Source organism: Gadus morhua, chromosome 15, assembly GCF_902167405.1.
Source record: "Gadus morhua chromosome 15, gadMor3.0, whole genome shotgun sequence".
Taxonomy (NCBI): Eukaryota; Metazoa; Chordata; class Actinopteri; order Gadiformes; family Gadidae; genus Gadus; species Gadus morhua.
This window is the reverse complement of record NC_044062.1, coordinates 10,184,333-10,211,704: the sequence shown is the minus strand read 5'-3', so window position 1 is coordinate 10,211,704 and position 27,372 is coordinate 10,184,333. Positions and strand designations below refer to the sequence as shown.

The window sequence follows — 27,372 nt, the reverse complement described above, 5'->3', positions numbered from 1 at the left end:
ATCCTCGTAATCCAATGTGGAGAGTGCTTGAGTGACTGGAATCAATAGCAGACCTGGAGCTGAAAGATGTGTCCTGTTCTGTGTTCTGTCGGTTTAGAATCCTGGGGGTAGTTCTGGAGGTCAACATCAGGAGAACCACATTCTGTGATGGGAGAGGGGCCTCTAACACACGTAGACTTTACCTCTAACACAGGTAGACTCTACCTCTAACACAGGTAGATTTACACAGGTAGACTCTACCTCTAACACAGGTAGACTTACACATGTAGAACTTACCTCTAACGCAGGTAGATTTACACAGGTAGACGTTTACCTCTAACACAGGTAGACTCTGCCTCTAACACAGGTAGACTTAAACTCTAACACAGGTAGACTTACACAGGTTGAATGTATCTCTAACAGGTAGAATGTGTGCATGACAGGTGGAATGTGTCTATAACACCGGGTCTATCCCTGAGGACTAAACAAGGACTGCACCAGAGCCAGGACTTCATCAATCCACATTATTTATGCTTGATAACAGTTTCAATCCTTTGCGCAGCGAGAAATATATTTACCAAAAAATATTTTGATGCATACATTAAATGATTGAAAGACGTATAATTCCGATGCTTGTATTTTTTTGTGTGTTGGATTTAATAAATGTTTACTTGAAAATGCCCAAACAGTAGTTACTTCAATATAATAATATAAATATATATATATAGAGAGTGGAGAGAGTGGAGAGAGAGAGAGAGAGAGAGAGAGAGAGAGAGAGAGAGAGAGAGAGAGAGAGAGAGAGAGAGATATTGATATCGATATATATATATATATATATATATATATATATATATATATATATATATATATATATATATATATATATATATATATATATATATATAGAGTGAGAGATGTGCAAAATATTGTATCTTACACATTAATAAAGTAGTAATAGTAAAGTACTGATCAGCTGGTCTGCTCATCGGTTTCCGGTTCCTAAGACCCGACGGGAGGAGGAGGAGGAGGAGGCAGTGGAAGATGGCTTCAGCCGAGTCGGACCGAGAAGTCTCTTCTGCGATATGTTCCGAGTTCCTCCGTTTCTCAGCCAAAGACACCGCCTCGGTAAGCGACAGTCGGCTCCCCGCGCTGCAGCCCTCTCCCCGCCAGCCTGGCAGGGTGGTCGGGCCGTTTTAAACCGATTAACGCGACAACGTTTCTGTTGGGCGAGTTGTTGTTTTCTCAGCGGAGCTGCCCGGCCTCGGTAGCTAGGCTAGGATAGTTCCGTGCTTACAAGCTTACATGACAACATCTGGTAGGCTAGGCTAGTTCCTGGCTAATGAGGCTACAGGACAACATCTGGTAGGCTAGGCTAGTTCCGTGCTTACAATGCTACATGACAGCATCGGATAGGCTAGCAGTAGCTCCGTGCTAACAAGGCTACATGACAGCATCTGGAAAACTAGCGTTAGCTCCTTGCTAACAAGGCTACATGACAACATCTGTTGTACTAGCGTTAGCTCCGTGCTAACAAGGCTGTACGATAACATCTGGTAGACTAGCGTTAACTCTGTGCTAACAAGGCTATATAATAACATCAGGTGTACTAGCGTTAGCTTCGGGCTAACAAGGCTACATGATAACATCTGGTAGGCTAGCGTTAGCTCCGTGCTAACCAGTCTGTATGACAACAACATCCAGGTGAGATGATGTCAGTGAGGGACTTTTGATGCCCCAACGTTTGACTGATAGGTTGTTGTGAACTGCTAACCAGGCTGGTTGACAACAACATCCAGGTGAGATGATTGTCAATGAGGGACTTTTGATGCCCCAACGTTTGACTGATTGGTTGTTGTTAGTCTCTGCAGCGTCTAGTCTCTAGACAGAGACTCTAGACAGAGACTCTCAGAGACTAGTCTCTGCAGCGTCGTGCTGCTAGTCTCTGTAGCGCCGCTCGGGCCTTCTCCACATGCAGGCTGATCATGTGATCCAGCTCATCTGCTGTTGTTGTTGTCAAATCATACAGGTATGCCAATACCATTCCTGTGGTAGGAATTGGTTGTCTCATGTATTGTCAGACAGCAGAGCAGACCCACCGGTTTATCCCGTCCTATTGGAAGCACCGAGGCCATTTTTACAAAAAGGTTAAATATAGAAGTATAATATTGCCTTACCAGCCTCACTTGACCGTATATCATAGTTCATGTCGAGTGACATGTTACAATATTTTAGATGCATTACATTTGTATCAGAGTTGTGCATTACTATGACCAACTGTCAATTAGCACGAATATTTAGGTTTAAGTCAAATCTGAATAGAAATGACAACATACAGGTGCCAGTGTTGCATGTCTCCACGTTGGGCTGGAAACAGGACATTCTGTCAGTAGCACATAAGTCCCTTTCCTCCGTTCCAGTTTTAGGGACAAATTGTTCAGCAGTAGAACCACCTGCTGGCTCAATGAGGACCTCACCTGAGCCAGACAGCAGCAGGTTCCTTTGGAAACGCTCGATACTCTGCGGCAGTTCGTGTTATCGGGGACGTCACCGTAGCTAATCAGGCTTAGCTAAGAGGATCGTGATGCAGGGCAGGAATCTGCAGCCACATCAATGTTGGCAGACGCACTCCGCAGCATAACGCTAACAGGTGGCTCTGGTCCTGGTGGGTGAGAATAACACCCAGGCGGCGGTCCTCTGACGTTATATACTGTTGGTTTGGGAGCGTAGGGTCAGAGAGTCTGGTGGTGCAGGGTTAGAGAGTCTAGGGGTGTAGGGTTAGGCTAGCACCAGGTTCAGATCACCAGGTTCAGCCTGGTGAGCTGAGAGTGGAGGTTGTCTCATCTTTAACAGCTAGCCTCTCAGGCTGCGCGGGGCTATAGATAGCTCGGGGGACACTGCTGTGTACGGGTGCTGGCTAGCTTTCTGGCTAGTAACATGATATCTGCCACACGTTATGTCATGCAGAGAAAGCTGCACTGTCAGAAGGACTAATTTGCGTGCATAAGTGCGTCTTAACGGCCCTTAGGAGAAGGATGATTATCTGTTTGATTTGAAATAAACAAATATGTGTTTAGGGTCTGGTTCCTCAATACGTGACCTCACCGTACCTAGGGTTTGGTAAACCTTACCTATTCCCTACCAGCTTACAAGGTTTAACAACCCATGCTCTTGCTCACTACAGTTCCCTGTAAACACACCATAGCTCCATGCTAACAACAGCTCCCTGTGAACACAGCATAGCCCCATGCTAACTACTGCTCCCTGTGAACAGAGCATAGCCCCATGCTAACCACAGCTCCCTGTGAACACGGCATAGCCCCATGCTAAATACAGCTGCCTGTGAACACAGCATAGCTCCATGCTAACAACAGCTCCCTGTGAACACAGCATAGCCCCATGCTAACTTCAGCTCCCTGTGAACACAGCATAGCCCCATGCTAACCACAGCTCCCTGTGAACACAGCATAGCCATAGCCCCATGCTAACTTCAGCTCCCTGTGAACACAGCATAGCCCCATGCTAACAATAGCTCCATGCTAACTACCAACCCCCTGCAGGCATGGCTCCAGGCCTCAGACCTCCACAAAGAGGTCTACCAGCACCTCGCTCTCTACGTCCCCAAGATCTACTGCCTTGGGCCCAACCTCAACCCCAGCAGTGAGGACCTGCTGGCCCCCCTGCTGCTCCTGGCCCCCCTGGAATGGTACCTGCTGGGGGAGGAGCCGGCCCTGGCCCTGGCCCGGCTGGAGAACAGCAGCCAGCCCTCCCAGCTGTGTGGGCACGTCTTCAAAGTGGGGGAGCCCACCTACTCCTGCAGGTCAGCATCCCACACACCGGATGTACACAAGCATGTGTAGGAACACGTTGATAGAACACACGTGTACTATGTTCTGTGCATACACTCGGCTGCTGCTTTAATACTGAGTCAAAAAGACCTGCGTGGAATACATCCAGAGATGACGACTGTTTGTGTGTGTGTGTGTGTGCAGGGAGTGTGCAGCAGACCCCACATGCGTCCTCTGCATGCAGTGTTTCTTGGGCAGCATCCATAAAGAGCACCGCTACAGGGTGAGTACACACACACACACACACACACACACACACACACACACACACACACACACACACACACACACACACACACACACACACACACACAACTTATCAGAATTAAGAGAAAGAAATCGAGAGGGAGAGAATGAGAGTGAGGGTTGGAGGGAGGGAGAGGGGGAGAAAATGAGAGGGAGAGAGGAACAAAGCAGTGCTGCTTTGGCAACATATGATATTTAGCAGTGCCAATAAAGCACTTTGAAATTAAATTAATAGAGAGGGAGGGGGAGAAAAAGGGAGAGAGAGGGGGAGCTGGAGCAGACGTGCACAGTTTTCTTCCTCCTGGTTTTGAATTTTTGCTGTTGCCTGGTTACCGTTACCGGGGTGTTGTGAGGACGTCATCGTCCTGTGCAGTTGTCTGCATCATACCAGAGTTTGGAGGAGTGACCGAATCACTCTGTTATAGAGGAGTGACCGCCTCACTCTGTTATAGAGGAGTGACCGCCTCACTCTTTTATAGAGGAGTGTCCGCCTCACTCTGTTATAGAGGAGTGACCGCCTCACTCTGTTGTAGAGGAGTGTCCGCCTCACTCTGTTATAGAGGAGTGACCGCCTCACTCTGTAATAGAGGAGTGTCCGCCTCACTCTGTAATAGAGGAGTGACTGCCTCACTCTGTAATAGAGGAGTGACCGCCTCACTCTGTTATAGAGGAGTGATGAGGATCAAAACAAATTTATTTTAGACTACAGATTTAAATCTTTTGTTGTTTATGGGTTATATAACCTCTCTCTTTCTCTTTCTTTCTCTCACTCTCTCGCCCTCTGTGTGTCTCTCGCTCTCTCTGTCTCCCTCTCCCGGTCTCTCTTGCCCTCTGTGTCTCTCTCTAGATGACCACGTCGGGGGGAGGGGGGTTCTGTGACTGTGGCGATACGGAGGCCTGGAAGAAGGGTCCTTACTGTCACAAACACCAAGCCAACAGCAGTGACTGCTCTCTGCAGGCAAGCCTCTGTCTGTCTGTCTGTCTGTCTGTCTGTCTGTCTGTCTGTCTGTCTGTCTGTCTGTCTGTCTGTCTCACTTTCTCTCTCTCTGTCTCTCTATCTTTCTCTCTCTGTCTTTCTCTGTCTCTCTCTCTCCCCCTGTCTGTCTATCCGTCTCACTCTCTCTCTCTCTGTCTCTCTCACTATGTTTGTCTGTGTTTCTGTGTCTCTCTGTCTCTCTCTCTCTCTCTCTCTCTCTCTCTCTGTGTCTGTCTGTCTGTCTGGGTGCTGACGCTCTGTGTCCCCCCAGGACCCCCTGGCCCAGCTGTCAGAGGACATGGTTGCCCGCGGTTACAACATCTTCTCCGTCGTCCTCAAGTACGCGGTGGACATGTTGACCTGGGACAAGGAAGACCTGCTGCCCCCTGGGCTGGACCCCCCGTACGCACGCACAGACACAGACACGCACACGCAGACACAGACACACGCACGCACGTACGCACGCACACAGACACACTGACACGCACACAAAGACACACACAGACATACGCACGCACACACACAGACATGCACACGCACGCAGACACACAGAGACACACGCACGCACACACAGACAGGTACTACTGTAATGTGTGTTCACAGACCGCGGGGCTAGATACTTCTGTTATATGTGTTTATAGAGGGGGATAGATACTTCTGTGATCTGTGTTTACAGACCGCAGGGATAGATGCCTCTGTAATGTGTGTTTACAGACCGCGGGGCTAGATACTTCTGTTATATGTGTTTATAGAGGGGGATAGATACTTCTGTTATATGTGTTTATAGAGGGGGATAGATACTTCTGTGATCTGTGTTTACAGACCGCAGGGATAGATACCTCTGTAATGTGTGTTTACAGACCGCGGGGATAGATACCTCTGTAATGTGTGTTTACAGACCGTGGGGATAGATACCTCCGTAATGTGTGTTTACAGGCCGCGGGGATAGATACCTCTGTAATGTGTGTTTACAGACCGCGGGGATAGATACCTCTGTAATGTGTGTTTACAGACCGCGGGGATAGATACCTCTGTAATGTGTCCACAGGGACCGCAGGGATAGATACCTCTGTAATGTGTGTTTACAGACCGCGGGGATAGATGCCCCTGTAATGTGTCCACAGGGACCGCGGGGATACGTACTACTGCATGCTGTTCAACGACGAGGTCCACACCTACGAGCAGGTGATCTACACGCTGCAGAAGGCCGTCAACTGCACCCAGAAGGAGGCGGTCAGCTTCGCCACCACCGTGGACCGAGAGGTAGGACCCCCTAGACCAGCCTTTCTCAAACTTTTTTCAGCCAGGGCACCTTTCAAAAGTGCATAAAATCTCAAGGCACCCGAGTGTAAAATATGATTAAAAACGACACTGCATAGCCTAAACGTAAATGCAAATGTCCTGTTTATTTAGACAGGACAGTAATGAACAGAGCATAATACAACTGTAAATATTAATAATAGTAACAACTTCATAGCAACTTTATAGCACCTTTAAAAACACAGGTTTACAAAGTGCTTCACAAAACAATAAATCAGAGACACAAATGCCATAAAACCATAAGAGGTGGACCGCCCAAGCTATACAGCAACACAGGCAATACAAGAACCCAACAAATTGAGACCAGGAGAACTCAAATGAAGCGCAGAGATAGCAGGAATGTTTTTCCATCATAGTGCTTGTTTCCATCCGTGCCATACGCGCACGCACGCACGCACGCACGCATGCACGCACACGTGTAATTTTATTACACACGGCATTCTTTCGTACATATGTAAGAAAGAATGTATTTATGTTTTCAATATATTCATATATGTCATATATGAAATGTCAGATTTATTTTTATTTTTATTTTTTTAATTAAATGTCAGAATACGTAATTTTTGGCGGCACCCCTGACACAGTCACGGGGCACCCACTTTGAGAAAGGCTGCCCTAGACCACCGCCTGGGCCCCTAGACCACCGCCTAGACCCCCTAGATCACCGCCTGGGCCCCCTAGACCACGTCTAGACCCCCTAGACCACCGCCCGGGGTGGACCAGTCTGTTCTTCTGGGGGTGACCATTCCTCCAGACCTCAGACCTGTGGGGCGCCCAGCAGCCCTCCTGATGGGTGTGTGGTTGTCTGTTCCCCAGGGGAGGAAGTCTGTTCGTTTCGGGGACTTCCAGTTCTGTGACCAGGCCAAGGCCGTCATCGTGGTGAGTCCTGGTGAACCCTCACTGTGTGTGTGTGTGTGTGTGTGTGTGTGTGTGTGTGTGTGTGTGTGTGTGTGTGTGTGTGTGTGTGTGTGTGTGTGTGTGTGTGTGTGTGTGTGTGTGTGTGTGTGTGTACACTGTGTGTGTGTGTGTGTGTGTACACTGTGTGTGTATAATGTGTGTTTGTGTGTTCCAGAGGAACACCAGCCGTCAGTCTCGGCCCCTCAGGGTGCAGGTGATGCACTCCTCTGTGGTTGCCCACCAGTGCTTCGCCCTCAGGACCCTCACCTGGCTAGGACACATCATAGCATCCTCAGGTAGGACCTAGGACACATCATAGCATCCTCAGGTAGGACCTAGGACACATCATAGGTTCCTCAGGTAGGACAAAGGACACGTCATAGCATCCTCAGGTAGGGCCTAGGACACATCATAGCATCCTCAGGTAGGGCCTAGGAACATCATATGATCCTCAGGTAGGGCCTAGGACACATCATAGGATCCTCAGGTAGGGCCTAGGATGCATCATAGCATCCTCAGGTAGGACCTAGGACACATTCTAGGATCCTCAGGTAGGGCATAGGACACATCATAGCACCCACGCCTAAGACACGTCATAGGATCCTCAGGTAGGTCGTAGGACATATCATAGGATCCCAAGGTAGGACCTAGGACACATCATAGCATCCTCAGGTAGGGCCTAGGACACATCATAGCATCCTCAGGTAGGACCTAGGACACATCATAGAATCCTCAGGTAGGACCTAGGACACATTATAGCATCCTCAGATAGGGCCTAGGACACATCATAGGATCGTCAGGTAGGGCGTAGGACACATCCTAGGGTCCTCGCCTAGGACACATCATAGGATCCTGGCCTTCTCTCCTCTCTCCTTATCGGTCTTCTTTTCTCGTGTGCGTGTGTGTGTTCGTGTGTGTTCGTGTGTGTAGATGGTCTCAGGAGGCTGCTGTGCCAGGTGGGCCTCCAGAACGGGCCGGAGGGGGAGAACTCCTCCCTGGTGGACACCCTGATGCTCTGTGACTCCAAAATGTGGAAAGGTAAGGACCTCCTCCTACCTCCCCCTCATGGCCCCTGGATGTATGGCCCTGCAGGGCTAGTTAGTGGAGGTGTCCTAGTCCTATTGTTGGGGGAGTCCTGGTTCGCTAGGAGGTTCTCTGATTGGTCTCTTGTGTCCAGGGGCCAGAAACGTCTACCACCAGCTCCTCATGAACAGCCTGCTCATGGACCTCAAGTACAAGAAGCTGTTTGCCCTCCAGTTTGCTAAGGTAAGTCTGCTTAGAACCCCCTCAAAACTCGCTTAGAACCCGCTTAGAACCTCAAAGTCCCCCTCAGAACCCCTCAGTCCCCATCAGAACCAGAACCCCCCTAAATCCCTCAGTACCATCAGAACCCATAACGACGGCAGACAATGGAATTGATTTCCTGTTCCGAAGTATAATTTCCCGCCTTAAGCTGCACTAGGCCCCGCCCACGATATTGAAAGGGCCGATATGATGGGTTAGACAGCAGCCAATCAGTTATGTACTCAGTAGCAGCTGCAGTGATGCTCTACCTGTGCCACTTTCATTGGCTCTTTTTATTTTAGCCCACTTGGTTGGACTCGTCATGTTTTAGAAGAACTATTGAATGATATTAGGTCTTTGTGTCATGTGTCAAGGGTCCGCAGTACAAGAATATAAAGTAGCATCACAGCTAGGATACGTTCACCAGTGTGATCTGAGTCAGCCTGGTCCGACCAGCCTTACCTCTGACCTACTGCAGCACCTCGGTCGTGACCTCTGACCTGGAGGTGATGCTCCCCCCTCCCCCCCTTTAGAACTACAGATCCCTGCAGACAGATTTTATGGATGACGACCACGAGCGCGTAGTGTCAGTGACCTCACTGTCTGTTCAGCTCTTCACCGTGCCGACCATGGTGAGTAACCACGACGACCACACACCCTCTCTCTTCTTCTCTCTCCCCCCCCGCCCTGCCTCCGCCCTCTCCCCCCCTCCCCCACCCACCGCTAGAACTATGAGAGCTTGCAGAGCGACTACGTCAGGGACGACCACGACAGAGAGTTCTCCATCACTGACCTCTCTGTGCAAATATTCACCGTGCCCTCATTGGTGAGTATCGTCACATGACCTGTCACATGACCTTGCTGCTGCTGGGGGTAGTCCTCTCCCTCCAAGAAAGGATGGCTGTGGATCACCCCCGAGAAAACCAGCGTAGGGCTGCACAATAAATTGCATTTTTATTACGATGACGATATTGGCTTCCCACGATAAAATGTATGTGATCTCGTGATTTAAAAAATGCGTGCTGACCCCCCCCCCCCCAAAAAAAGATCAAATAATGCATGCTCCGCAAAAAATATATAATAGTAAGCGTGCACCGTCCATGCAGTATATGCTCTGGCTCCGCTGCAAGGCAAAACATGCTCCTTTACACATGCTGTCTGCGTGAGTCCAGCACAAAATGCACCGCAGTGCGAAGCCTGAAACCGAGTCTACTGGAGGCAGCCTGGGCAAGGCTGAGCCAATACTTTGAAAGAAAAGTAACAACATTAAAATGTCTGAGACAGTAGAAGTCGAAGAGCTCTTTCCTCGTCGCAGATTATCGTCCGTTCTCTGGAAATATTTCGGATTTAGCGCAAGCTACATTAACCATTAACAAACAAAATTAACAAATATGCAAAGAGTGCCGTAGAGTGGTGCCAGCGCCGCAAGACAACAAATTTATTCAGCCACCTGAAAACGCATCACTAATAGAGTATGACGAATGCATAGAGGCTAAAAGTGTTGCATCGGCTGCTAACGCGAGTTGTCCCATGTCAACTCAGACTTCCATAAAAGCGAGCCCTGTACAGCGCGACACCGTGTCCATCCAGGTCATAAAGACACACCAAAATCACCAATTCAATCACAAAGACTTGTGTCCAATAAACACCGTCAGTAATGTAGGCTTCAAGAAAGTGATAAACATACAGGACAAAAAGTACGTTGTCCCCTTGCGCCATTATTTTCCATAGTGGCACTACCTGCACTGTATGCAAAACGTCTAGGACTCGGCTATAAGGCAATGCCTTTCCTGCATAGTCCTGCATTGAATTGTTCTGATTCTGTTGCATTCGGTGATGGGATATTTATTTAAGTAATCCTTTATTTTATTATAAACACCTTATTTACAAGTTGAACAAATCTTTTACAATTTAAACATTGTGAAATCTGTGCCCTGTTGATTTAAGTTGGTGTTATGTATGCAAAGATTTGTACATTAGCAGGAATGAAGCACAATGGATCACGGATGTTAAAGCAGTGTTATGTTTACTTGACCAAAAATATTTGTCAATCAAATGAATAATCGTGGTAATAAATCGTGATATCAATATTGATCAAAATAATCGTGATAATCATATTTGCCCCTAATCGTGCAGCCCTAAACCAGCGTGAGCTGAGTAGCTAAGATAACTAATGAGTAGATGACTAGTAACTAGTCAGGAACCAGACTGATAACAGTGTAATGTGTAACGTTTTCTCTATTGCTTAGAGATCTGAAGTGTGTGTGTGTGTGTGTGTGTGTGTGTGTGTGTGTGTGTGTGCGTGTGCGTGCGCGCTCCAGGCCCGGATGCTGATGGTGGAGGAGAACCTGATGACCACCATCATCAGAACCTTCGTGGACCACCTGAGGCACCGGGACCTTCAGGGCCGCTTCCAGTTCGAACGTTACACCGCCCTGCAGGCCTTCAAGTTCAGACGCGTGCAGAGCCTCATCGGAGACCTAAAGTGAGTCCTTCTTTCACCGGCACCTAGTCCTCCTGGACCAGGATCCACCTTGTCCCCCTGGACCAGGATCCACCTAGTCCTCCAGGACCAGGATCCACCTAGTCCCCCTAGACCTGGATCCACCTAGTCCCCCTAGACCAGGACCCACCTAGTCCACCAGTGGTGATTGATCGGCTGTGTGTGGTGATTGATCGGCTGTGTGTGGTGATTGATCAGCTGTGTGTGGTGATTGATCGGCAGTGTGTGGTGATTGGCTGTGTAGTGATTGATCGGCTGTGTGATTGATCGGCTGTGTGGTGATTGATCGGTGGTCTATCTCCAGGTATGTCCTCATCACCCGTCCTACTGAATGGAGCGATCAGCTCAGGGAGAAGTTTCTAGAAGGTCTGGACTCCTTTCTGGAGCTGCTCAAGTGCATGCAGGTACATATGCACACTCTCGCACGCACGCACAGGCCATCGTTATCGCCACTGCCGCCACAACGTGTCCGTCTGTCCGTCTGTCTGTCTGTCTGTCTGTCTCAGGGCATGGACCCCGTGGTGAGGCAGGTTGGGCAGCACATTGAGATGGAGCCGGAGTGGGAGGCGGCCTTCACCCTGCAGATGAAGCTCACGCACATCATCACCCTGATGCAGGAGTGGTGCTCCACCGACGTGAGTACACACACACGCTCACTATACTACACACACACACACCCGCTCACTATACTACACACACACTATACTACACAACATCAAGGTGCTCCACTGACGTGAGTACACACACACGCTCACTATACTACACACACACTATACTACACAACATCAAGGTGCTCCACTGACGTGAGTACACACACGCGCACACTATACTACACACACACTATACTACACACATCATCACCATGATGCAGGAATGGTGCCCCCCCCGATGTGAGGGCCGCACTATACTACACACACATTAAACTACACACTATACTACACACACTATACCACACACTAACTCACTCACTCACTATACTGCACTCACTCGCTAACCTTACCCCCCCCCCTAGGAGACGGTCCTAATCAGGGCCTATCAGAAGTGTCTGACGGCGCTGAGCCAGTGTCACGGCGGCTTCACCGACGGCAAGCAGCCAATCAGCCTGAGCCTGGCGGGTCACATGGTGGACACCATCCGCTACCCCGTGTCCCAGGAGAGGGTCTCCATCCACCTGCCCGTCTCCAGGCTGCTCGCAGGTCAGACGGACACAGAGCATCTTAGCTCCTAACTGTAGCATAACACGCTAAACAGTGAGGTAGCATGTTCAACGCTAGCATAGCATCTTAGCTCCTAACTCTAGCATACCACGCTAAACAGTGAGGTAGCATGTTCAACGCTAGCATAGCATCTTAGCTCCTAACTCTAGCATAACAAGCTAAACAATGAGGTTGCATGTTCAACACTAGCATAGCATCTTAAACAGCAGCATAGCATGCTAAGCCCTGAGCGCCTCCTCACATGGAGGTGCTTTCTCCTCCTATTGACTCCTCCCTGCTGTCTCCTCCTGTTGACTCCTCCCTCCTGTCTCCTCCTGTTGACTCCTCCCTCCTATCTTCTCCTGTTGACTCCTCCTCCTGTTGACTCCTCCTCCTGTTGACTCCTCCTCCTGTCTCCTCCTGTTGACTCCTCCCTCCTATCTTCTCCTGTTGACTCCTCCCTCCGGTCTCCTCCTGTTCACTCCTCCCTCCTATCTCCTCCTGTTGACTCCTCCTCCTGTTGACTCCTCCCTCCTGTCTCCTCCTGTTGACTCCTCCCTCCTATCTCCTCCTGTTGACTCCTCCTCCTGTTGACTCCTCCTCCTGTTGACTCCTCCTCCTGTCTCCTCCTGCTGACTCCTCCTGTTGACTCCTCCCTCCGGTCTCCTCCTGTTGACTCCTCCCTCCTATCTCCTCCTGTTGACTCCTCCTCCTGTTGACTCCTCCTCCTGTTGACTCCTCCTCCTGTCTCCTCCTGCTGACTCCTCCTGTTGACTCCTCCTCAGGGCTCCACGTCCTCCTCAGTAAGACGGACCTGGCCAACCGCTCCCCTGAACAGCTCCCCCTGGTGGGTGCACGCAGGCAGTGTGTGTAGCAGTGAGGTTTAGTGGAACCGCATACAGTGTGTGTGTACAGCAGTGTGTGTAACTGCGATGTTTAGTGGAACTGTGCATACAGTGTGTGTGTGTGTAGCGGTGTTTGTGTAACAGTGATTTTAAGTGTAACTGTGCATACTGTGTGTGTGTGTGTGTGTGTGTGTGTGTGTGTAACTGTCTAAACGGAGTGTATGTCCCTGTCCCTGCAGAGTGAGCTGAGCCCCCCCATGCTCATAGAGCATCCCCTGCGGTGTCTGGTGCTGTGTGCCCAGGTGCATGCTGGGATGTGGAGGAGGAACGGCTTCTCACTCATTAACCAGGTACTGGGAGCGGCCCTGCAGCGCACAGACAGGTTATATACATCATGTCTAGAGGCTCACTGTGTGTGTGTGTGTGTGTGTGTGTGTGTGTGTGTGTGTGTGTGTGTGTGTGTGTGTGTGTGTGTGTGTGTGTGTGTGTGTGTGTGTGTGTGTGTGTGTGTGTGTTCCAGATCTACTACTACCACAACGTGAAGTGCCGAGTGGAGATGTTTGACAAGGACATCATCATGCTCCAGGTAGGACCACGTTGCCTGGTTACTTGGTTGCTATGGAGACAGGAGGTTTAGCCATGGCATGGTTGCCATGGCGATGTGTTGATGGCGGTGTTGTTGCAGGTGGGGGCGTCCATGATGGACCCCAACCACTTCCTCATGGTGCTGCTCAGCCGCTTTGAGCTCTTCCACATCTTCAGCTCAGCGGACTGCAGGAGGAGATACAGGGACGCCAACAAGGTACACACACACACGCACACGCACACGCACACACACACACACACAGAGAGAGAGAGTCTCTGTAACATCAAGGCCACATGTATGTGTAGTACTGATGTATGATGATTTGCGTGTCTGTGTGTAGTACTGATGTGCGATGTATGTGTGTAGTACTGATGTGTGATGTGTCCCCAGGATGTGGTGCAGCAGAACAACACTCTGATAGAGGAGATGTTGCATCTCATCATCATGATCGTTGGTGAGTGCCTCACTCCACAGTGTGTTACTGTGTCTGGTTTGTGTGTGTGTGGGCATTAATGTGTTTGTGTGTGTGTGTGTTAATGTGTGTGTGTGTCAGGGGAGAGGTACGTGCAGGGCGTGGGGCAGGTGGAGGCGTCTGATGACATCAGGAGGGAGATCATCCACCAGCTGTCCATCAGACCCATGGCCCACAGCGAGCTGGTGAAGGCCCTGCCCGAGAACGTAAGAGCCCTACCCCGCTACCCCCAGCGTTACCCCCCTGCTACCCCCCGTTACCCCCCGCGTTACCCCCGCGTTACCCCCCGTTACCCCCCGTTACCCCCCGCGTTACCCCCCTGTTACCCCCCGTTACCCCCCTGTTAGCCCCCGTTACCTCCATGCTACCCCACGTTACCCCCGCGTTGCCCACCTGCTACCCCCCCCGTTACCTCCATGCTACCCCGGAGTCACCGTTGTCCTGACCTTTGACCCCTGCAGGAGAACAAGGAGACGGGGCTGGAGAGGGTGATCGGCAGCGTGGCCTTGTTCAAGTACGTCTTCTACTGGTTCACCTTACAGCTGTTATTACTTTATCATGTATCAGGTACGTGTTCTGGGTAGAGGGGGTGTGTCTGTGTGTGTATATCATGTATGAGGTACGTGTTTTCGTTAGAGGGTGTGTGTGTGTGTGTGTGTGTGTGTGTGTGTGTATATCATGTATCAGGTGTGTGGTTTGGTTAAAGGATGTGTGTGTGTCCGAACAGGAAACCAGGTGTTACCGGCAGAGGTCTGTATGAGCTCCGACCAGAGTCCACCAAACACTTCAACCTGTACTTTCACCACTACTCCAGAGCAGACCAGTCCAAGGTAAGACACACACACACACACACACACACACACACACACACACACACACACACACACACACACACACACACACACACACACACACACACACACACACACACACACACACACACACACACAGGTCATTGATCATATAGTTAACGTATGTGTCTCTGTGTGTCTGCAGGCGGAGGAGGCTCAGAGGAAGTTAAGAAAACAGAATGGTGAAGACTCAGGTAGGTGTCTCTGTGTCCATCTCTCTCTGGTCTGTCTCTGCTCTCTCTGATCTCTCTCTCTCTGGTGTTTCTGGTTTCTCTCTGATCTCTCTCTCTCTCTGGTGTTTCTGGTTTCTCTCTGGTCTTAAATGATCTCTCTCTCTCTGGTCTCTGGTCTCTCTAATGTGTGTGTGTGTGTGTGTGTGTGTGTGTGTGTGTGCGTGTGCGTGTGCAGCTCTGCCGCCCCCCTGCCCGCCCCCCCTCTGCCCCCTGCTGGCCGGTGTGGTGGGGCTGCTGCAGAGCGACGTGCTGCTGGCCGTCGTCTCCGCCGTGCTGCAGTGGACCACCGAGCCCAGCGGGGGGCACTGGACCGAGTCCATGCTGCAGAGGGTGAGCCCCCCCTGAACCCCCAGCCTAACCCCCACCAATCCTAACCCCCCCACCCTCACCCTCACCCCCCCCCCCCACCCTAACCCCCCCAACCCTAACCCCTACCAACTCTCTGTGTGTGTGTGTCAGGTTCTCCATCTGGTTGCCATGGCGCTGCTGGAGGAGAAACAGCAGCTGGAGAGCAGCAGTGGAGATGATGACATCACCTTTACCTTCAACAGCAAGATCAGCCGTCAGTACACGCACAATGTTTACACACACAATTTAAACACACATACGTTATATAAACACACAAACGTTATATACACACACTTTATAGAAACACACACATGTTATATACACACACTATATATATACTAACACAAGTTATATACACACACGTTATATGAACACGTAATATATAACAAACACACACTTGCATATTACATTAACATATACCAACACATTTATATAAACACACAAACTCGTGGACTATGTTTACAATAGGTGTGTGTGTGTGTGTGTGTGTGTGTGTGTGTGTGTGTGTGTGTGTGTGTGTGTGTGTGTGTGTGTGTGTGTGTGTGTGTGTGTGTGTGTGTGTGTGTGTGTGTGTGTGTGTGTGCGTGTGTAGGACCAGGGGAGGCCCCTAGCACCAGTGGCAGTATCCTGGCTCTGCTGGAGAGCCTGCAGAACGCTCCTCACCTGGAGGCCCACAAGGACATGATCCAGTGGGTTCTCAAGGTACCGGAACCACACCTAGAACCTCCCTTTAACCACACCTAGAACCTCCCTCTAACCACACACAGCCCCACACCTAGAACCTCCCTTTGACCACACTTAGAACCTCCCTTTGACTACACACAGACCCACACCTAGAACCTCCCTTTAACCACACCTAGAACCTCCCTTTAACCACACCTAGAACCTCCCTTTAACCACACCTAGAACCTCCCTTTAACCACACCTAGAACCTCCCTTTAACCACACCTAGAACCTCCCTTTAACCACACACAGACCCACACCTTGAACCTCTTCTCACTGTATATCTGTGAGTTAGTTAATGTGATCCAACAGGATTCTCTCTCTCCTAACATAATGACCTGCAGTCGGTTGCACCAGCAGAACGTAAAGCCGATCGTAAGTTCGGGTGTAAAGTCCGCCGTAACCCTACGCTCGACGTAGCTAGTGTCAAACTAAAGGTGTTCTAAATTTTGGTTGCACCACCATAACTTAAGTTGTAACGTTACTGGTAGTGCGTAAATTGTACTAGTGTCGCTTTTAATGACGTTTAGATAATTTCAAGCCAATCATTGACAGGTAACAATGTAAACAGGAAATACCGGCAAACCTTATCCGAGTGAAGACGCGTTAGCAACCAAATGAGAGGGCAAACAAAACAGTTTCAGTCATTTATTCTCTAAAATTTGCTTGGACGGTATAGGCGTGAGGTTAAGCTATTTGATGGCGGATTTTATAATAAATAAATAAAAATAATATTCCGCCCGGCAAAACCGAAATCGCGCATATAATTCAACATCATCATAATAAAGAAATGGATCGATACGGTCACGGACAATCCGTTCCCGGCGCAAACCGCGTTGAAACTCCTCTTCCCATTGCTCAAAACGAATAGCCATCTTTACCCTGCATTAGTGTTGAAATCTTTTACGTTTTTTTCTTTTAACGGTTCTTTATCGTTAGTATGGAACTTGCACCAGCTAGAGGGGAGGTGTAAAAGATAAGTTATAACTTAGTGTTACGTTGAAACTATCTGCTTGCTGCAACTGCTATTTTTTTAGTAGAGTGTAAAGTCGAACGTTTGGGTGATTTACGTTCAACGTAGCCTAAGTGGGACCTTACGTTCTGCTGGTGCAACCAGCTGCAGATAGCGTTGGAGTGCTGATGTTTAGTGTGTGTGTGTGTGTGTGTGTGTGTGTGTAGATGGTGTTCACCATTAAGACCATGAGAGAACAGCACACCGCCTCTACCTCTGCTGTCAACGCCTGTGGATCAGTGGAAGAGGTATGTCTTACCCCCCCCACACACACACACACACACACACACACACACACACACACACACACACACACACACACACACACACACACACACACACACACACACACACACACACACACACACACACACACACACACTCTTAATACACTCTTAATACACTGGTATTGTATAGTTTCTGTCTTTTTTTTTTTGTGTTTTGTATAATCTGTGGGTGTATTTTATGAGGTGTGTTTGTGTCTGTGTGTTATATGAACTATATAAGGTGCTTGCATTTTAAAGTGTGTCTGTGTATTATAAAAGGTGGGTGTGTTTAATTTGTATACTCTCTAAGGTGTGTGTGTGTACTTTCTAAGGTGTGTGTCTGTGTTCTTTATAAGGTGTGTGTACTTTATAAGGTGTGTGTTGTGTGTACTTTATAAGGTGTGTGTCTGTGTGTACTTTATAAGGTGTGTGTGGGTACTTTATAAGGTGTGTGTCTGTGTACTTTGTAAGGTGTGTGTGTGTACTTAAGGTGTGTGTGTGCGTGTGTGTGTGTACTTTATAAGGTGTGTGTTTGTGTGTGTCAGGCGACGGGGGAGCGGGACCAGGCGGAGAGGAAGAGGAAGGCGGAGATGGCCCGTCTCCGCAGGGAGAAGGTCATGGCCCAGATGTGTGAGATGCAGAAACACTTCATCAACGAGAACAAGGAGCTGTTCCAGCAGAGCCACGAGGACCTAGACCCCCCCGCCCCCGAGCACAGGTACACACACACACACACACACACACACACACACACACACACACACACACACACACACACACACACACACACACACACACACACACACACACACACACACACACACACACACACACACACACACACACACAAAACACAGCTTATGCCCTCACAGGGTCTACAGATCACCGTCCGATCACCTCACACACAAACACAGCCTGCTCACACTGTGTGTGTCCTCAGTGGCCCGCTGGCCGAGGACCCTGAGGTCCTGGTGTGCGTGGGGCCCCGTCTCCCGGGCCCCGGGCCCCGGCGCCGCCAGGTGGTCACCTGCATCCTGTGCCAGGAGGAGGAGGAGGTGCGGGCGGCCGGCCGGGCCATGGTGCTGGCGGCCTTCGTCCAGAGATCCACCGTCCTGTCCAAGAACCGGACCCGCAGCCCCCCAGACCCAGGTAGAGGGGGAGGGGTCTAGAGACAGAGGGGGAGGGGTCTAGAGACAGAGGGGGAGGGGTCTAGAGACAGGTGGAGGGGGAGGGGTCTAGAGACAGGTAGAGGGGGAGGGGTCTAGAGACAGAGGGGGAGGGCTCTAGAGACAGGTGGAGGGGGAGGGGTCTAGACCCAGGTAGAGGGGGAGGGGTCTAGAGACAGGTAGAGGGGGAGGGGTCTAGAGACAGAGGGGGAGGGCTCTAGAGACAGGGGGAGGGGGAGGGGTCTAGAGACAGGTAGAGGGGGAGGGGTCTAGAGACAAGTAGAGGGGGAGGGGTCTAGAGACGGAGGGGGAGGGGTCTAGAGAAAGATGGAGGCGGCGGGGCCTAGAGACAGGTAGAGGGGGCGGGGCCTAGAGACAGGTAGAGGGGAGGGGTCTAGGGACTGGCAGAGGGGGAGGGGCTACAGCCTGTCTTTATATTCTGATTCTAACTGTTAACCAAACCGTCTTTTTCTTGCAGAGCACCATGATCCACTCTTCATGCACCCTGACCTAGCCTTCGCCACGCACACCGCTAGCTGTGGACACATCATGCACGCCACCTGCTGGCAGCGGTAAGCTACTGCAGCAGAGCTCATGAAGCTATCAGGCTAGCTACAGAAGATGACTATCTATAATGGGTGCCCTGTATGTAACTTTTTTTTTTTTACTATGTATATTAATATGTAGTGCTGTACATTAATGAATATTAATACGCAGGTACTTGAGGGAGTGGTACTGTTTATAATGAGTACTCCCTCAGGTACTTTGAGGCGGTGCTACTGTGTATTAATGAGTACTCTCTCAGGTACTTTGCGGCGGTGCTACTATGTATTAATGAGTATTAATGAGTACTCTCTCAGGTACTTTGCGGCGACGCTACTATGTATTAATGAGTACTAATGAGTACTCTCTCAGGTACTTTGAGGAGGTGCTACTATGTTTTAATGAGTACTAATGAGTACTCTCTCAGGTACTTTGAGGCGGTGCTACTATGTATTAATGAGTACTAATGAGTACTCTCTCAGGTACTTTGAGGCGGTGCTACTATGTATTAATGAGTACTAATGAATACTCTCTCAGGTACTTTGAGGCGGTGCTACTATGTATTAATGAGTACTCTCTCAGGAACTTTGAGGCGGTGCTACTATGTATTAATGAGTACTAATGAGTACTCTCTCAGGTACTTTGAGGCGGTGCTACTATGTATTAATGAGTACTAATGAGTACTCTCTCAGGTACTTTGAGGCGGTGCAGGCCAAGGAGCAGCGGCGGCAGCAGCGCCTGCGCGTCCACACCAGCTACGACGTAGAGAACGGGGAGTTCCTCTGTCCGCTCTGTGAATGTCTCAGCAACACCGTCATCCCCCTGCTGCCCCACACACACAGGTACACACACACACACAGTCATACACACACAGGGACACACTGTGTGTGTCAGACGTGGACGTTGAACAACTAGTTAATATGGAACTGTTTGTGTGTGTGCGCGTGTGTGCATGAAGTGGGGGGGCGCAGGGTACTATTCAGCCAAGTCTGGAGGCCTGGATCAAGTCCAGCTGTCATCAAAGAGCCAGTCCTGCTGGTCCCCCTAGTCCCGTGCCAGACCAGAACCAGCAGACCCAGTCCGGACCCCCCAGCGCCCCCCCCGACCAGAGCCAGCTGACCCAGGGTGAGCCGCTGAATCCCCGCACTCTGCAGGGTTTGAATGTGACGCCATGTTTATCACTCTGAAAACTCAGGACTCACGTGTGTGTGTGTGGGTGTGTCAGATGTGGGGGCCAGTACTCCCGAGGGCTCCTCAGTCGACCTTCCCATCGCCGCTGCAGAAGGGTCCTCCGTCGACGGTCCAATCAGGTGAGACTTTGAACACAGCTTTTCTGATTGGCTGACACAGCCTTTGACACACCCACCGGGCCCCTAGAGCAACGTGTGTGTGTGTGTGTGTGTGTGTGTGTGTGTGTGTGTGTGTGTGTGTGTGTGTGTGTGTGTGTGTGTGTGTGTGTGTGTGTGTGTGTGTGTGTGTGTGTGTGTGTGTGTGTGTGTGTGTGCGCGCAGCCCCTTCTCCAGCAGCCTCCAGGGGATGATCACCACGTTCGGGACTGCCACCTACAAGGTGGGACTGAAGGTCCACCCCAACGACCAGGACCCCCGTGTGCCCGTCATGTCCTGGGCCAGCTGCGCCTACACCATTCAGACCATAGGTAGGTACACACACACACACACACACACACACACACACACACACACACACACACACACACACACACACACAGGTTGGTGTGTTGTCATGGCAATGCTGGCGTGTTGTCATGGCGACAGCAGGGGTTAACGGTCACATTGTATTCTGTGTCTCCAGAGAGGCTGCTCACGGACGAGGAGAAACCGCTGTTTGGAAGTTTACCCTGCAGACAGGTGAGAGCACACAGACAGGTACACAGATGGGTGAGAGCACCCAGACAGGTGAGAACACACGGACAGGTACACAGACGGGTGAGAGCACCCAGACAGGTACACAGACAGGTGAGAGCACCCAGACAGGTGAGAACACACGGACAGGTACACAGACAGGTGAGAACACACGGACAGGTACAAAGACAGGTGAGAGCACACAGACAGGTACACAGACAGGTTAGAGCACACAGACAGGTACACAGACAGGTGAGAACACACAGACAGGTACACAGACAGACGCACAGACAGGTGAGAGCACACAGACAGGTACACAGACAGGTTAGAGCACACAGACAGGTACACAGACAGACAGATAAACAGACAGGTGAGAGTACAGAGACAGGTACACAGACAGACAGGTGGGCAAGAACAGACGAACATCGGAAGGTTTCTGTGTGTTGCGTAGTTGTCATGCGTGTTTGTGTGTTGTGCAGTGGACATGTGTTTGTGTTGTGTAGTGGTCGGTGTGTCTGTGCGTTGTGTAGTGGTCATGTGTGTCTGTGTGTTGTGTAGTGGTCCTGTGTGTGGTGCAGTGGTCCTGTGTGTTGTGTAGTCCTCATGTGTGTTTTGTGTTCCAGGATGACTGTCTGAGCTCACTGGCCCGGTTCGGTTCTGCCTGCTGGACGGCCGCCCCTCAGACCACCGTACAGACCCACTTCACCAGGCTGCTGTCAGGTCAGCACACCTATACGTCTATACCAGCCAGACGCACGCCTATACACCTATACACGCACGCACGCCTATCCACCCATGCACGCACACACGCGCACCTATAAACATGCACACAAACACACTAGGACACACATGCACGCGATCACGCACACAAGGACACACGCATACAACACACACACACACACTGACTGGTTGATAGTGTTTCATTTGACTGAGTATACTCAGTGTGTGTGTGTGTGTGTGTGTGTGTGTGTAGCTCTGGTTCCAGGTGCGAGCTCTGCAAACACTCCATGTATCCTGGACATCGACATGTTCCACCTGCTGGTCAGTCTGCCTCTCCTGTAGCTCTAATGTTAGATCTACCTGTAGCTCTACATGTACCTAGAGGGTAAAGGTAGAGGCCTCTACCTCTCTGCAACTCTAACTCTCTCTCGCTCTCTCGCTGTCTCTCTAACATCTCTCTCTCTCTAACATCTCTCTCTCTAACATCTCTTTCTCTCTAACATCTCTCTCTCTCTAACTCTACCCCTCTCTCTGTCACTCTACCTCTCTCGCCCCCAGGTTTCCAGTGTGTTCTCCTACAGTTCTGTCCACAAGTTGGACCAATCAGAGAGGTGTTCATTAGGCTCCGCCCAGCTGCACCTGCTGCACCTGGCCACCGTCGCTCACCTGGTCCAGATACTCATCACCTCTGTCCCAGGTACACACACACACACACACACACACACACACACACACACACACACACACACACACACACACACACACACACACACACACACACACACACACACACACATACACACACACACACACACACACACACACACACACAATGGGACTGAAGTGTTTGTGTGTGTGTTTGTGTGCTGCAGACTCCTCCATGGACCAGGAGGAGGTGTGTGCATCAGAGGAGGAGGAGATGACCTTTCACCTCTACAACGACCTCCGAACACGGCTGGACAGGTCAGACCACGTCTACACCACGAGACGAGACAGAGGTCTTCACGGGCGTGTCCTGTAGGGCGCGTCGTGTTCTGGGGAGAATGGCAAAAACCCAGGGTTCTACAGCCTTGTTTCTCTAGATTGGGGACTTATTTCTGTAACACTGATAAAATGACGTAAAATTATATGCTGACCATCATATAAGACAAATGACCACGTTTAAATCAAAAGGTGGTTTTGGGTTCACGGGGCCTTTAAAAACACCCTTGGAGATTATTCTACATTGGTTCCATAATTCAGATTTAAATATTGATTATTACAAGCTTCAATCTTGAGAAGAAAAAAAGTGATTAATCAATAAAGCAAATGTAGTCGATCCAATCTATCGAATTTTTATTCTATAGATCGGTGTAAATTTGTGTGTCCAGTGCGTTACTGGAGGTGTCTATCTAGATCTATACATCTGTTTGTGTGTCCAGCAGTGCGTTACCAGAGGTGTCGTCAGGCTGGCAGCTGTGGAGGTGTGTCCAGTCAGGGCTCCTCCCCTTCCTCCGCTCGGCAGCCATCTTCTTCCACCACCTCAACGCCGTGGAAACTCCCCCTGAACTCCACGGTACCGCCCACTCACTAGGGTTGTAACGTTGTGTTGTTGGGTTGTGTCGTAACGGGTTATTGTGGGTCGATGTTGTGTGTAAGCTTGTGTTGTAACGTTTTAACGTTGTTTTTGTTTAACTTTGTGTTTTAACGTTGTGTTGTGTTGGAATATTTTGTTTTAACTTTGCGTTGTAACGTGTTGTTGTGTTGCAGTGGCGGGGCCGGACCAGTGGGAGGCGCTGTGCTCCTACCTCAGTCTACCCAGCAACCTGCTGCAGCTCTACTACAGAGAGAGGAGCGTGATGGAGGCGCTGCTGCAGGGGTAAACTCACTCACTCACTCACTCACTCCCACACAGACAGACACGCACTCCCACACAGACAGACAGACACACACGAGCTCACAGACAGACACACACACAGATGAGCTCACAGAGGAACACACACATGCTTGCGCACATACACACAGGAGTTTGGTTGGCCTCATGTCTCCTAGCAACGATAAAAATGAGGTAGAGCATCTTCCTAAAGACATGCTCACATATTGTGTCCCCATGGCAACACCCAGGGTTAGATGATCTGGGTGTGAAGTGGAGTAATGATTGTTCCTCCGTCCTGCCTCTAGGTGGTGCTCTCACCCCAACCTAAGGCAGACGCTCCAGGGAGCAGTTCCTCTCATCAGGTAAGAGGGGGAGGTGGGGTTAGGCAGTACAGACGGGTCATTATGGAGCAGGCAGGGGTTAGACAGTACAGACGGGTCGTTAAGGAGCAGGTAGGGGTTAGACAGTACAGAGAGAGGTTGTTAAGGAGCAGGTAGGGGTTAGACAGTACAGACAGGTCATTATGGAGCAGGCAGGGGTTAGACGGTACAGACAGGTCGTTAAGGAGCAGGTAGGGGTTAGACAGTACAGACAGGTCGTTAAGGAGCAGGTAGGGGTTAGACAGTACAGAGACGGGTCGTTAAGGAGCAGGTAGGGGTTAGACAGTACAGAGACAGGTCGTTAAGGAGCAGGTAGGGGTTAGACAGTACAGAGACAGGTCGTTAAGGAGCAGGTAGGGGTTAGACAGTACAGAGACAGGTCGTTAAGGAGCAGGTAGGGGTTAGACAGTACAGGGACAGGTCGTTAAGGAGCAGGTAGGGGTTAGACAGTACAGAGACAGGTCGTTAAGGAGCAGGTAGGGGTTAGACAGTACAGAGACAGGTCGTTAAGGAGCAGGTAGGGGTTAGACAGTACAGAGACAGGTCGTTAAGGAGCAGGTAGGGGTTTAGACAGTGGTTCACGGTTTGTCTCTTCTAGTTTCCCCAGAGAGTCCAACCAGCTGATCGACCTCCCAGAAGACTACAGTGCCCTGATCAACCAGGCCTCCAGCTTCACGTGAGAACACAGCGCCATCGCATTAGATATTAGTGTACCTAATGTGTGTGTGTGTGTGTTTATCTAATGTGTGTGTGTGTGTGTGTGTGTTTATCTAATGTGTGTGTGTGTGTGTGTGCAGGTGTCCGCGGTCGGGGGGCGATAAGTCCCGCGCCCCCACCCTGTGCCTGGTGTGCGGGGCCCTGCTGTGCTCCCAGAGCTACTGCTGCCAGACGGAGGTGGAGGGCCACGACGTGGGGGCCTGCACCGCCCACACCTACAGCTGTGGGGCCGGCCTGGGGCTGTTCCTCAGGTGACCCCCCGCACCTGACCCCTGACCCCTAACATCACCTGACCCACGACCCCTTACATCTGACCCCTAACATCTGACCCATGACCCCTTACATCTGACCCCTTGCACCTGAATATTGGAGTTCAAAACTTTCTCACCATAGTTAGGTGAGTTCTGCAAGCAGCACTCGACTGTTGTTCTTCATAAGTTTGATTCTTTCTTTCTTTCTTTATTATTCTCTACAAACTTTGGGACCTTTCTCCTTCCTCCATTTTTCACCTAGACTCCATTCAAATTTTTAAATATTCAGAATAGCTTGGAATCGCGCTTCCTTTCAGACTATTTTTAATATTTTATACTTTATAAGATATTCTACTTTTAAAATATATATATTCTTTTTTTACAAGGGAGTCAATGGGAGGACGGCAGATCCTAACGGAATTTCGATATCATTTAAACTTTATTCAGAATCACAGTTTTAGTTTAATACCGGCTTCATTTTCAGTTGGTTTCATTGATTTACGTTGACGCTGGAGCGTGAGGACGTTCAGCAGTGGTGTCGGATTGGGAGGTTTTTCCCCCCAGATTGGGCTACTTTTGGAGGACGTTCAGGCAGTGTTGCCAGATTGGGCGTTTTTTTTCCGCTCTATTGAGCTACTTTTAATCACGCACCGGCTCGCTATTCTCTTAAAGAGACACACACACACAGGGCAGGGCAATACATTTGACGTTTCCGATTCTTCAGTTCAATTAATTTCACATTTCTGCATTTTTAGAAATGCCTTGCGCGTTTCATTCAGCTGTCACTTTATTTATTTCCAACCATTTACCGTACTTTTTCTTAAATGGTGTGCATGTTTACATTGTTTACTCCATTAAGACTTTTGAACCTTTGTTCGAATCCCTTCCCTTGATTTAAGCCATTTAAGGTTTCTTTATGTCCTAATCTATGTGGCTTTATTAAAAAAATATTTTCAAACCTCACTTTGTACTACAGCACTTACCGCATTTTCTGGAGGAAATGCATTTTCTAGTTGATATTGATGTCCACCTGCCTCGTGTGTGTGTGTGTGTGCAGGGTGAGGGAGAGCCAGGTGTTGTTCTTAGCAGGGAAGACTAAAGGCTGTTTCTACCCTCCGCCCTACCTGGACGACTACGGAGAGACCGACCAGGGTCTGAGGTACACAACACACTACACAACACACTACACAACACACTACACAACACTACACACTACCTGGACGACTACGGAGAGACCGACCAGGGCCTGAGGTACACAACACACTACACAACACACTACACAACACTACACACTACCTGGACGACTACGTAGAGACCGACCAGGGCCTCAAGTACACACTGCTGACTACACAATGGGCTACAGTACACACTACTAGTAATTACTCAAAACCGTGTGTGTGTGTGTGTGTGTGTGTGTGTGTGTGTGTGTGTGTGTGTGTGTGTGTGTGTGTGTGTGTGTGTGTGTGTGTGTGTGTGTGTGTGTGTGTGTGTGTGTGTGTGTGTCTTGTGTAGGCGGGGTAACCCCCTTCGCCTCTGTCCTGAGCGCTACCGTAAGATCCAGAAGCTGTGGCAGCAGCACAGCGTCACCGAGGAGATAGGCCACGCCCAGGAAGCCAACCAGAGCCTGGTGGGCATCGACTGGCAGCACCTCTAACGCCTGGCCCCGCCCCCCGCCCCGCCTGTGGCTCCGCCTCCAGCCCCTCAGCTGAGACCTTGCCAGCTTTCAGGAACAAACTGCTTTTATATCTGGAAATTATGGGATGTTTCAATGCTGATCATTCAATCAATCTACCCACCCCCCCCCCCTCCTGCTCCTCCTCCAGATGGCTGCATGGTACTTTAGTGCAGCTCTATCTGCTGTTTACATTCAACAATATAGCACAATGTCCCGAGGGTGTGAGAGTGTGTGTGTGTGTGTTAAACAAGCAGTGAATCTCTGTTACGCTCCTGGTGTGAGGTGTGTTTCTTACTCCTCTGGTAGAGAGACCAGTGCTTACCAGCAAGAGAGAGAGAGACTATGGACTCCAATACAAAGAAAAACGTATCAATTCAGTGTGTGATGGTGGAGTCTCTCTCTCTCTCTCTCTCTCTCTCTCTCTCTCTCTCTCTCTCTCTCTCTCTCTCTCTCTCTCTCTCTCTCTCTCTCTCTCTCTCTCTCTCTCTCTCTCTCTCTCTCTCTCTCTCTCTCTCTCTCTCTCTCTCTCTCTCTCTCTCTCTCTCTCTCTCTCTCTCTCTCTCTCTCTCTCTCTCTCTCTCTCTCATATTTGCTCGCTCATCACATCTGATGTGTTAATAT

The 27,372-nt window shown here is 50.0% G+C and overlaps 2 protein-coding genes across 5 annotated transcripts in view; both read left to right on the top strand.

Moving 5' to 3' along the window:
• Positions 1–627, top strand: part of LOC115559662 (transient receptor potential cation channel subfamily A member 1) — a 9,262-nt gene extending 8,635 nt beyond the window's left edge. For both annotated transcript variants that reach the window (XM_030378684.1, XM_030378683.1), the window contains exon 19: positions 1–627. This exon is cut by the window's left edge. In XM_030378684.1, the coding sequence (XP_030234544.1) occupies positions 1–10 (10 nt within the window). In that variant the 3' untranslated portion in view covers positions 11–627.
• Positions 628–950: 323 nt separating this feature from the next.
• On the top strand, positions 951–26,992 carry ubr2 (ubiquitin protein ligase E3 component n-recognin 2). Of its 3 annotated transcripts, none has more exons than XM_030378623.1 (47): positions 951–1,104; positions 3,537–3,796; positions 3,969–4,047; positions 4,918–5,028; positions 5,318–5,448; positions 6,171–6,309; positions 7,183–7,245; positions 7,439–7,559; positions 8,194–8,301; positions 8,441–8,529; positions 9,275–9,373; positions 10,869–11,032; positions 11,355–11,454; positions 11,557–11,685; positions 12,063–12,246; positions 13,032–13,093; positions 13,331–13,441; positions 13,612–13,677; positions 13,777–13,893; positions 14,068–14,131; positions 14,231–14,355; positions 14,611–14,663; positions 14,877–14,979; positions 15,146–15,194; positions 15,409–15,563; positions 15,693–15,795; positions 16,174–16,283; positions 17,484–17,564; positions 18,128–18,300; positions 18,523–18,731; positions 19,227–19,320; positions 19,984–20,133; positions 20,250–20,416; positions 20,517–20,601; positions 20,803–20,948; positions 21,104–21,159; positions 21,777–21,873; positions 22,127–22,194; positions 22,432–22,570; positions 22,746–22,836; positions 23,295–23,428; positions 23,623–23,731; positions 24,034–24,090; positions 24,707–24,784; positions 24,906–25,076; positions 26,134–26,235; positions 26,589–26,992. In XM_030378623.1, the coding sequence occupies exons 1-47, from the start codon at positions 1,021–1,023 to the stop codon at positions 26,728–26,730; spliced, it is 5,328 nt and encodes a 1,775-aa protein (XP_030234483.1). In that variant the 5' UTR covers positions 951–1,020; the 3' UTR covers positions 26,731–26,992. The 3 variants fall into 3 exon arrangements, with proteins under 3 accessions (XP_030234483.1, XP_030234484.1, XP_030234482.1); XM_030378624.1 differs by lacking the exon at positions 9,275–9,373 and adding an exon at positions 9,081–9,179 and having other exon boundaries at positions 23,298–23,428; XM_030378622.1 differs by lacking the exon at positions 9,275–9,373 and adding an exon at positions 9,081–9,179.
• The last annotated feature ends 380 nt before the right edge of the window (positions 26,993–27,372 follow it).